The sequence below is a fragment of the Oreochromis aureus genome, linkage group 17 (genome assembly GCF_013358895.1).
Source record: "Oreochromis aureus strain Israel breed Guangdong linkage group 17, ZZ_aureus, whole genome shotgun sequence".
Classification (NCBI taxonomy): domain Eukaryota; kingdom Metazoa; phylum Chordata; class Actinopteri; order Cichliformes; family Cichlidae; genus Oreochromis; species Oreochromis aureus.
Window position 1 is genome coordinate 17198853 of NC_052958.1, and position 12486 is coordinate 17211338.

General features: G+C 42.8%; 1 protein-coding gene across 1 annotated transcript; it reads right to left on the minus strand.

The window, feature by feature from the left end:
- Positions 1-6328: 6328 nt before the first annotated feature.
- Positions 6329-11942, minus strand: th2 (tyrosine hydroxylase 2). Its single transcript, XM_031746336.2, has 12 exons — positions 11703-11942; positions 10725-10899; positions 10503-10591; positions 10352-10419; positions 9817-9867; positions 9577-9722; positions 8679-8814; positions 8525-8594; positions 8389-8445; positions 8152-8247; positions 7934-8067; positions 6329-6623 (listed from the first exon to the last, which is right to left on the minus strand). The coding sequence occupies exons 1-12, from the start codon at positions 11940-11942 to the stop codon at positions 6458-6460; spliced, it is 1428 nt and encodes a 475-aa protein (XP_031602196.2). The 3' UTR covers positions 6329-6457.
- Positions 11943-12486: the final 544 nt, after the last annotated feature.

Consider the following 12486-nt stretch of genomic DNA (forward strand, 5'->3'; position numbering starts at 1 on the left):
AAATGTCAGCTCTAACACTGGGTTATATTGGACGCCGACGTCGGTGTGACAGAGCAGGAGCGAGCACCACTCTTTCAAACCAGTCCATCAGCCTCCTATATTTCTTGGACAGGAGGCGCTGACCACCATCCACAAAGCATAACATGCTACTGCTCTCCCGGTCCACTTTTTTTGTTTGAACAAGTCCAATGTGGTCGCAGCTCTCTGGGTTTTGCTGTGCTTTAGGTGCGAGCGGTGTTGGAGCAGCTGCGTATACAAGACCGATTCCAAAAAAAAGTGGAGAGGCTGTGTGAAATGCAAATAAAAACAAAATGATTTGAAAATCATTTAAAGCCTGCGTTAAACTGAATATTCTGCAAAGCCGACGTATAAAAAGATCGAAGCCGAGTAGTGTCACCTTCCCACTGTGTTGCATCACGTCTTACTTTAACAAGTTCAGCTGCTCAGCAGTTCGGGCCTCCTTTTGTTATATGTTTGTATCATAACGTGCCAAATATCTTTAATGGAGGACAAGTTTGGACTGGAGACAGGCCAGTTTGGCGCTCGGGCTCTCTCAGTGCAGAGCCGTGCTGTCAGAGTACGTGCACAAAGCGATTTGGCATCATCTCACAAAGTAAGCAAGCTCTGTGATACCTGCACATATCCTTCATTATCTATATCCTGTTCACTAATGGCCTCTGAAACAGTCTGGGCAGTAGCGTTTCTGGATTTTATTCGTGTCTGCTTTATATTTGCTGGGTTTGCAGAGTTTGTGGATGCAGGGGTGAACTGTGTGCACCAATGATGGTTTTCAGGGGTGTTTCTGAACCCGCTGCAAACATATCAGGTTACATTATTTTGAACTCCAACCCACAAAGCAGCTTCTCTAAAACGTTCACTTTTAATACACGATCATGTTTACCTCATTATTAATAAGATAGATTTTTTTTTTTTCAGATCTTTGAAAAATGTATTTGTACTTAAATTTTTTATTCATTTAACTGTTGTTATTCAGGAAAACGCAACTCTTTTGATGTCATGGCCAATATGGCTCAGTAATACACACAAATACTGCAAATATGAAGTAAATAAAGAGACTTCTGCTTCTTTCTTCAGCTTCTCCCTTTTGTGGTCATGGCAGCAACAGATCATCTGCTTCCATCTCACTCTATCCCCACCATCCTCTGTCACACCAATCCTGTGCGTGTCCTCCTTCACTAAATCTTCTCTGTGGCCTTCCTCCTTGCCTCCTCCCTGGCACCTCCATCTTCAGCATCCTTTGTCCAGCATATCCACCATCCCTCCTATGCACATGTCAGCCTTGCCCCTCTTACTTTGTCTGCAAACGGTTCCCTCTGATCTACTAACTCTGTCCATTCTGATCACTCCCAATGAAGATCTTAACATCTAAAGCTTGGCCTCTTTGTCTTTTTATCAGTGCCACCATCTCCAAAAGGCACATCATAGCAGGTGTCACTACTATCTTGTGAACCTTGTCTTTCTGTCACAAATCACTCAACCCTGCCTGGACTCTTCTCCTTCCCACTCGTACGCTTTCACTCCCATCTTCATCGTCACAAATGCCTCCTTTTCATTTCAGGCACCCAAAAGCATGAGAAAAAGTTGTCACAATTGTCTTGGACCAAACGGGGGGGTAGCAATGCTCAGGCGTCTACATTTACAGCCTGAAATAAGGGTCTCAGATGTTTTAAAATTACTTCAAGGCCATTTAGTGAGACAGTGCATACGATTTAGTAGATTTTTTTTTAATTAAGTTTGAAGCCTCTTTCCAATTCAGGGCTGGCTTCTTTTTGAAAGGAACTGACTTCCTTTACTCATGTCACATATGTAAGTCAGTAATAGACCGAGAGTAGTCCTGTAAAGAAGGGTAAACTAGTGGTTTAAGACGGCCTTTCATGTGTGCACACTCCGCCTGCTGCAATCACAAACACGAGTCATAATCCTGAGCGGGTTTACAAATCCTGTGACTCAAGGTCGCCATCTGATGGCTGCCTGGCAGAACAGCAGGGAGGCTTAATCTTGTTCATGAGCTGTGTGGACTTCTCTTTGCTGAAAGCACGTCCTCAGATGTCACTCAGATGACCCCGGCGTTACCTTTTGATGTAACCTGAATGAAGCTTGATCTCTTGCGGTGGCGGTGCTGTGTGGACTAATAACAAACTGTGAAACGGATGAAAGCGAGATCAGGCCGTCTTCAAATCCTCACAAACTTCTTTCTAATCTCCCGCCCTCAGATAATTCTTCTGCAGCCCTGCCAACTTTAAGCCGGGGGCTCAACACAAAGAGAGCAAAATAAAAATAATGAGGAGCATGATAGGGCGGGAAACAAAGAGAGAGATTAGAGCTCTTTGAGGCTGGTGTTTGATTTAATCTTGTGGTTGGCCTGGTTTGTTTGCGATGCTTTCCCAGAATGAAGCGATTATGCTGATCTTGATGGAGTAAGGAGAAAGAGTCAGTGAAAAAGGGTCCCATCACTTCTTTAGGGTGGTGTTGGCTCATCATCTGAAATGTTCATGCAGCCGGTATGCACTTTATGGAAGCTGTGTGTCAACGGTTTAGCCTTTTATAAGGTCTATATTGTACCTGCGCCCGATTTAAAGTTTTATGAGCACATTTGAACGAAAGAGCAAACTCAGCTGGGTGCTTTTGCACTTCTGATTTTACTCAAAGCAGCTGCAGGTATCAGGATCGTAGAGTAGGGGGAGGAATTAAAGGACAAACTGAACCTTGACACCTCATCATCTGAAATCAAACAAAAAAAAAAACTGTTCTGAGGTGAAACATTTCTGTCCTGATGGGAGTGGTCTCTTCAGAGCCTGAATAAAGGACAACGGAAACAGAAATGGCACTGAGAGGTTAGATGACTGTCAAAGGCCCAGGAATACTTAAAACCACCTACCCATCCACTGGCATCAGCTGGACCCTTAGCCTGGTAGCATCATTTGCTGGGAGGAGTTAACTATGTGGGTATGAATGGTTGTCATCTGTCTGTGTTAGCCCTGCTTCACATTGGTGACCTGTCCAGGGTGAACCCTGCCTCTCGCTCTATGGCAGCTGGGGTAGCCCACCCATGACCCTAATAAGGATAAGTGGAAGAGAAAGGAAGGATGGATGGATAAACCAAACAGAAAAACTGGGACGCCTCTGACTGTTCATCATCTAATAATGAGTAAGTAATTTATTAAATCTGATCTTACTCATTAATTTAACTGTTCTGAAAATCCATATATTTGGACCCAACTGGGCTGTATTTGAAATAATATGACTTTGGCTTTGAGAATCGGTGCCAGCAGCCTCTGGAGCTGCTGTGCCAGGCTGTAAATGTGCTTTTTAATTCTGCTTAGTTAGATATTTTAACACAGGACAAAAAGTTAATACCGTGCAGTAGTTGCGTATTGCTGCAATGGAGCTGGAAAGACAAATTCAACTGACTGCCTGAGATCACACTGAATTTTCCTTCTCCATCATAAATTTACCATAAGCTGGAGTCCTGTGCCAGGCCATCCTGGTCTTCCAGGTAAGCCCAGCCAATCACCGATGAGTGTCTTATTTCCTTACTTCTGTTCTGTCTCTTGTTCTCTCTGTTTAACTTCAGCGTCCGTGAAGCTGCTGTAAAACCCTCACACTTCTCTAAGGTTGACTTTGCTTGAATTCCAGATGTTGCAGATGCTTCCAGGGCTTCACCTAATGATGGCTGGCAGATGTTTGTCAGTGTTTAACATATTAACTAACTGAAGTGAACAAAAAAGGAACCGCTAATCAGCTTCAGAGGTGTGTTGTTTTGCTTTGCTTTCTCTCACCTGACTTCAGCTCTTCACACACAGGTATATTGGTGTGACTCAGAAAAAATGTCTCTTAAAATGTTTAACTATGCCTTTTATTTATCTGTTTATCTATAAGGCTTTCCCAGGTGACTTTTTAAGAGTATTTAATTCATGAAATACTCTTACAACACCTTCTGACTGGGGCAGTGTTGTGGGCACATCCAGATGTGGGATTTTGTGAGACACATACATTATAATTGATCAATTAATGTCATTTTACTACTTGAGTACACACCATAGACCATGACTAATAGTGATGAGAAACTGTGGAAGGGGGGGCGGTCTTCTGTGTAGACGATGTACCACTCGAATAAAAGAGAAGAAACTTGCTACAACCTAGAGGACCCTCACCATCAGGTTACCCTTTTAGTTACTGTACCCCAAAGTTTGTACCTTATGTAATGTGACTGGTCTTGAACCTCTGGTGACAAGTTCGTATAGATATGTATTTTAGAATGATTCCTTCATACTCGACCATACTGGTCTACTAATACTGTCCACTATGACATGAGCTCCTAGATCCATGAATCACCAGTTAACCTATCCATGTCTGTATAGAAGAAGAAGAAGCAGAAGAACAGTATCTGAAAGTTACATCCTCAAGAAAAAGGAAAAAAGATCAGAGAGATGTGGGATTTTGTGAGACATATACATTATACATTCATCTGATCCATCTGCTGTTCACTGACGCCTCATCAGAGTAAGGGTGGCTGTTAATGGGGAGAAAAGGGTGAGGTATACAAACTTACACAAGAACTGGCCTGATGGAGTGATGAAGAGCCTTGAGGCGACTGTTGTTGTGATTTGGCACTGTATAAATAAAATTGAATTGAATTGAATGAATTTAAATGTGAAAATTGTTGGTTCAAATTGTCATACAGAGGAGGTCAGGAGAGCAGTCCAACGGTCTACAGCCATCTGTAAAACACGGCGGAGGCTCTGTCATGGTTTGGTTTCCATTTCAGCCAGCCGTGTTGGAGATCTTGTCACAGAAAACTATCAATTTTTTTATTTTTAATCCACCATGCAATACCATCTGGAAAGTTTGACAGCAATGATCCCAAACACTGCCAATGCAGCAAAACCATCCCTGGATAGAAAAACACACAACTTCAACATTACTGAAGCAGTGTGGGATCATCTAAAGGCAGACAGCATCCAAAGAAGAGCTTTAAATGTCCTTCAAGACACTGGAGAACTATTCCTGAAGACTACTTAAAGAAATTCAAAGAAGGCTGCCTTCAGTTCAGGCTGTGTTGAAGAATAAAGGTGGTCATGTGATTGTAAGAAAAAAGAAAAAAACTATTTTGTGCTTTGTATACTGTACTACTTGTATGTTAGCGCAGATTTCAATAAATCCCTGCAGCTATTTCCCAATTTTCCTGGCAAAATAAAGGGTGGTTCATGACCTGTGTACCTTTTTAGGGAGAAAAAAGGTGCACATATTTACCTTGAGGTCCATTGAGGTGCATTAGTGCAAAACGGACCCATGAGGACTGGGATGGACTTTTAATGTGCCTCACAGAGTATCTTACTGAGGACGCAGTGAACCTCCTGACCCTGATTTCAGAAGCAACCGAGCCAGCATAGGGATGAGATGGCCCTGACATCAATAACGGAAACACTCATGGTTAGATGATACAGGGATGACACAGCATTTGGGATTTGTGGCGAGTAAGCAAAGCGCAAGAATCTCATTGGATCCCTTCTGCTGGTCGCCGGGTTACGAGAAATTATAAAGTGTGAAACATTTGGTTGGAGAGTGCTCGTGTGTGCGTTGCTGCACACTTTCAAAAGCAGCAGATTACTCTTCCCCCCCCCAGCCCTCTCTTTTTGCACACAATTTTTTCTCCTCTGCAAACACAAGCTTTTCCCAGGGAGGCTTGATTTACTGCACAGTGGAATTATGGGAAGGGAAAGCTTCCCAACACAAGGTGGCCGGCGCGAGGCTTTTGCCAGCCACCGTCTTGATGCTGGTGATGCTTTATGAATCCTGCAGATGGAGATGATTTGTCTTCTCAAGGGGAAGCTTTGACGTGCACGGCTTTGATATGCATTGTCGCCCGTGTGGAGATCAAAACGCTGGACGTCTATCAAAAACCCCGAAGGCCAAATTCTCCAAAGAGAAATAAAGAGAGAAGAGCGTCTGTCAGCAGCGCAGCCCTGCGGACCGTGCTGTGGTCGGCTGTGAGGTCCCGGCGACCTGGCCCTGCTGACGTGTTGGGCCTCAGTGCTGGCTCTGGCCTTGACCAGAAGAGGGAACACGATACTTAAATCATTCATAATTAGCTCCTTCCCTTTGCTTAATAACACGTGAAGATAAATGACTTCCAAGAATTTTCCAAATGGAAATAGTCGGTTTGGAATTAAAAGCTAGAAAATGGTCTGGGAGCCCTGTATTGTAGTGGTTCAGCCTTTGCCTTCGATTAGTCCTGCTGACAAACATCGAACCCCCTCTGCGGCACATTTTTTTTTATCTTTAAATGTAAAACAACAAAGAGTTCTTCATGAAAATAAACATTTATTATCTTTTTACATGGTCTACTTTATACACACAGTTAAATGGCCCAGTGGAGCCTTACAAACCTCACTACATAAGGAGGAGAAATCTTATACAAATGTCTCCGCCGGTCTTAAGACGAGCTGAGCTTCTCCAGGGCGCTGTGCAGGGTCTTGAGGTCCTCCCTCATCTGGCTCAGGGCGTTTTGGATTTTACTGGGTTGATCCAGGACCTCCACGCTGCAGGTGAAGGGGTCATAGCGGACTGTGAAGGGGCGCTTGATGTTTGCAGAGTATTTCCTATGCACATACAACAAATTGAAGACAAATATTAGAAAGAGAACAACGTTTAACTGACCAGACATGTCTGGGAATCACTTTGGAGATTTTCTACTGGGTATAATAAAGAGCGATTCTACTGAGATCAACTGTAGTACCGAAGACTGTCTGATTTTTCACGCAATGTCATGCCCACTGGTAGAATTGTCTACCATACTAGATGTGATATAGGTTGCTATGGAAACGTATACTGTAGTGTTGTTAGCAGTGGTAATTTCTGGCACTCACTGGATGAAATTGGTTGCAAAGATGGTGCTGCACCAAAAACCTCCTAGTAATTTCTTTGGTTGCTAGCAGGTTGCCATGGTTGCCTGTAGTTTTTCATCGTTATCTATTTGCATTTATTTATTTGCATTTCCTGCATATTTACATAACCAATAAAACTGCTTGTGCTCTGCATTTTTGACTGCAGTGTTTACTTAAATCTCAGTATAGTGGTTGGCCTTTTTGTGGGCCACACTCCCAACAGGTGGTTGTCAGAGGGTCAGTGACTCGTCTGTAGCCCTGTGTGACTGGCACTTTGGCAATTATTTTCCCAGCAACTACCATTAACCTCCAACAACCAATCAGAATACTAATTTTCCTTCATGATTGGTGGTTGCCAGATGGTTGCAGATCAGTTTCTATGTCTGTGTGACTCTGATTGTCACATGACCAAAGTGGCAGTTAACAAGTTAAACTCCAGCGGTTGGTGATCACGTGTGACTCGACACATTGGCTTGGTTTTTTTTTTAGAGCCAGAAGGGAGCATATTTGGACAAGAGTGAGCTAAACTGTACAGGTGCCACTCACAGGCACAGATATCTGCTAATCAGTGCAAGTGACAAACAAATTAAATACTGGAATTTCACTCAAACTGAAGCACAAACATTTGGATGGTCTACACCTCACAGCAGGACATATTATTAGTCAGATAATTCCCCTAAAAATGCTCCCTAGAGAAGCAGAGACACAGTAGAGAGGTCCACCTAGTGAGTTCAACTAGTGGAGGTGAAGCCTAGCAGATAGTTGGCAGCTCTAACTCCAACCTCTCATTCAAATGTTGTTACTTCTAGTTCAAAAGCACCAGAGGTGAGACTTCAAAACCCTCATTAATGAAGGGTGATGTCACTGTAGCTATGTCCATCTTTTCTATGTACATCATGCAAAAAAGAAGACAACAATATATAATATATATAGGATATAGGATATATAATAGACTAAAAAAAAGTGGGGACCTCCATGAACGTTTGATGAGGGTTTCTATGTGGATTTAAATATTTTGCTTATACCTCAGCTTCATCTTTGCATCCTCAAAGCTCTCAGACACAAAGTAAACCGGCTGGTAGGTTTGGTCCTGGTACGGCTGGACCGCAGTCTCCTCCGGGGCGAATGGCTTGTACTCGGGCTCGTTGGACAGAGCGTACTGGAGACACAGGTCACCAGCAGTGTCAGACAGCACAGCAGGTAAATGCAGAAACAGAGGACATCTGTGTGTGAGGAAACTCACCACAAGCTCTCCGTAGGAGGACAGAAGTCCAGCGCCGTAAGCCTTTACTGCCCCGTTCTGCTTGCAGAGGCCAAACTCCACAGTGAACCAGTATAACTGCAGAGTGCAAAAAAAGGGTTGGTTAAAGGTGTTTACCACTAGATGGCACTGAAGGCCATTAAACTGCAGAGAGAGAAGATGTGTTAAAAATCACTCATTTGCGTTTACATGTTCTATTTCTGAGGCTGAGAATCGTACCGTTGACAGTTTCTCAATGTCCTCATCAGAAGCCCCGAGTGAGGCAAGTCCAATCTCCTGAAAACATCCAAGTTTATTAATTCATAGTTTTTTAATGGTCACACAAAGAACAAAAACAAGCTCACAGTTCAGTCACCTGTGAAAACTGGGCGAATTCCTTATCTGCCAGCATGGGGATATGGCCAAGCAGCTCGTGGCAGCAGTCTCTGTGGGAGCGGTGTGATCTTTATTATCAAAGTAAAATCAGCCGAGAGCATAAAGAAACAGTTCAGGTCTTACTAAGAACTCACGGCTCAGGGGAGTGCATGGGCGCAGAGGAGTGTCGGATGTACTGCGTGCACTGAAACACCCTGAAGGCCAAACTGGCGAGGAAGTCTCGGGCTGACAGAAGGCCGGCTACTGGGCGCAGCTGGAAACCAGTTCTCTCTGAATTTAACCAGAAAAAAAGAGAAGAAAATAAACTGTCCGTTTTGGTATCTTCTCTTTCTGCGTCTTTACTTCATTTCACTCCTTGTTGTCACAAGAAGTAGTTTTAATTAACACAAAAACAGCATTAAGACAAGCACTGTCATCCCAGACTCCCCACTTGTAATGCATCAAAAGACACATCAGTACCTGTGACACTTAAAAAACATCGGAACGATCACTTTTCATCTGTTTATGTGTCCAAATGAAACCTAACTAATGAAAGAAAATAGCCAAGAAAATAAAAAGTTGTTTGAAGAAGTGAAGAACTTTTTAATACACTTTAAAAGAGTGATATCTTAAACCAGGGGTGTCAAACTCAAATACACAGTGGGCCAAAATTCAAAACTGGAACAAAGTCGCGGGCTAACGTTAATATTTATTGAAAAAAAAAATCTTCCTCCAGATATAAGAATGAATCTTTTCTTATGGACTCAAACAAGTTTTGCTGAAAAATTGAATATGGAACAAGCAAAGCTTAATACTAAACAATACATATATTAGCTGTATAATACCAGTAGGTCAGCTCTAATAGTGATTTGGTATGGCCTCGCGGGCCAAATGCAATTAGGCTGCGGGCCAAATTTGGCCCACGGGCCAGAGTTTGACACCTATGTCTTAAACACTACTTCTCTTCTTTATATGTATAATTTCGTCTTTTAGAGACTTTTAAAACTTGTCTCAGTTAAAATCTGTTCAGATTCTAATTTTTAAGTGTGTCACCTTTCAGGAAGGCCGACACCTCTTGTAGTTGGGGGATACGGTCCTCTCCATAGCCGCACTCTTTCTCCAGCTGCTGCAGGCCGTCCAGGAACTGTTTGCAGGCCAGACTCGGGTAAATACTCCTCAGCTGCTGGTAGACCTGCCTCCTTTAAACACAACCATACCAGAGCATCACTGTGATGTAATCGCCCCCTCCACAGTGCATCTACAGCCATGACTGTGCAGGCTGGGCTGTCTCACCATGTAGATATCTCCTCTGCTGTGTACTCCACCACAGGTAGCGGGTCCCCCCTGCAGGATATTCATAAACATCACGTGTTCAATAATATGTTCAATAAACTATTTTTAAACTGGATCTGACTGCATTCACAGGACCAGTTAACCCAGAAAGATATAAATGTAAGATATATATAAAAATAAGGAAACTATGGCATTAAAATTTAAAGTGAAATATCCTGAAGTCAAAGCAATAATCTGCACAGAATAGATAAGACATTACTAGTGGAGACAGTCCAGGTGTTCAGTAGGGGGCGCTATAGAGTTAAAAACGTCCAGCTTTTTATTCATAGCTTCACCTGCGGGTTGCAGCATCTGATCTGGTGTTTTTCTGATGACTTCTTTCTTTGTTCTGCTGCAGCTAACAATTCTACCAGCCTATGCATCATTTCAGCTGCACATTTCAAACTTTTCAACTGTTTTAGACTAAAGCTTTTAACCCAGTAATGCCAAATGAGACTTTTTCAGACGCCTACATCATCAACGTAGAGGGACTCACTGTTTGTATCTGAAGGCCAGCTCAGAGATGACGGTTCGTCTCTTTCTGTATTCAGGATCATTGTATCCCTGCAATAAATGAATAATGATCATTATGCTCTATTTTGCCTTTATTTTGTCTTTCATTTAGGAGCAGATGCGTAATCACTCACCGGATGGTCGTGGTCCATGTCCGGATCAAATTTGGTGATCAACATGTTGCATCTGTCGAGGTCTTTTATCTGTCGGGGAAACCAGGGCACTGTGGTCGAGTGCAAACAAACTAATTAGTGCTCCTGCCATCCGTCTGATTGGCTGCTATTGCATGCAGTGGTTAATGAGTCCTGTGCTAACATGATAAAAGCATCGGGGTGAATCAATGATCGGACACTTGCCCTTTTCTTCTGGCATGCAGCGAACGTCGTCGGCCACTCTCTTCAGTGAGTTGACGAACACGTCCAGGTCTGAGCTGTGAACTTCACACTTCATGAAGAACTCCAGGTCCATTGTGCTGTTCTTACACTTCCTCCCCGCTCGGCTCTCGATGTGAAGGAGCTTGGCTTCAAATGTCTGCAAGATATTTTAAAAAGTACAAAGATGTCATTTTTCTGCTTTTCCTTCAGCTTTTTCTTCCATTTCTGATGCTGGTCCTCAGCTTTACCTCATAAATATGACAAAATCTTTTTATTTGTCACTCATTCCATGAGCTCCACAGGCTGCTCAAGACAAATCACCCACACCAAATAAATCTTCACTTACCAAACACAAATTCATTGTTTTGTTTGTTTGTTTGTTTGTTTGTTTTCCATTACCCAGGAGAAAAAAATAAGATTCTTTTCCTTCCTAATTGACATTCCTTTTATCCAGAAATTCCCTCTTCAGTAACACCAGCTTTAAACTTTGCAGTAATTCTGAGTTTTCTGAAAGTTTTATCGTAAGGGATTCTGCACACCATGAAATGTGGAAAAATATGCTTTGCTCCTGGCTCTCTGTAGTTTTTTCTAATTTATAAAGGTATCAAAGTACAAGTGTCAACAAAGCAAAAAAAAAAAAAAAAAAGCAAGACATTTGAACCTGGCTTTAATCAAATTTCAGATTTCTGTTCTGTAAATGTGCGAATTATTGCATATTTATATATTTAATGCATTATTACATTTCACAAAATCATCAGTCCTTAAAAGAACTGAGGAAATTTAATGGTGATATCTGACTTCATTTACTGAAAAATACCTCTGTTGCATGATTTTAATAAGAGCGTTTAATACATGCTTGACAATGAAATTTTTTCCCTTTTTAAAATTTACATGTAATTTACAAAATCGTCACACGAGTGTATTTAATGAAGTGCTTCCACACCTCAGTCTCAGGCTCACCTCAAATATTTTCCCCGTTTTGAAGAAGCCCGCGTTTTTCTCGCTGCTGAGGGCGAACAGGACGTTCACTGTCACCCTGCCGTCCTTCTCCTCAAACACGAAGCCGTCTCCGTACCTGGAGGGCCCCGGGGAGGCCGCCGAGCCGCCGCCGCCGCCGGCGCTTCCGCGCTCCCGGCGCGCGTCCTCGATCAGACTCTGCTTCCTCCCGCTGAAGGTCTGCACCACACCGTCCGTCTTCATCTCTGCTGGAGCTGAGAGCTCGGACAGGTTTAAATAGCCTCCTCTTCTCTGGAGGCTGTATGGAGATGAGCTCCTTGGAGGCCTGCTTTGCGTCACGGCTTTTTTTCTATTTATGGGGCACAAATATCAGGAGGGGACGCTTCAGGTGCACTCAGCCAAAACCATTAAGGGTTACGTAAACGTTACACAGTCTTGGATATAAATAGAAAATCATACTATGAAGATTATTATGTTCGCTTCTTATTGTATTGTGTTTTGGGTCCAGCTACAGGAACAGCTCTGATAGGACAAGATTTACTGCAGAGCTGTGAAGATTACATCTAGACTGCAGGTAAAGAAGACAACAGTGAGGTAAACATAACCTCACCTCAGCTTTATGTTGAAATTACTCCATAAAAGGAAAAGAGCACACTAATCAGCCTTACTAATAATGCTCCAGCTGACCTAAAAGATGGATTTATAAGTAAATTACCCTTTATTTTATTCACTGAACTGGTGGTGTACAAGAGAGAGAGACGTTTGTTGGTTCCAGCTGTTCCAAAAA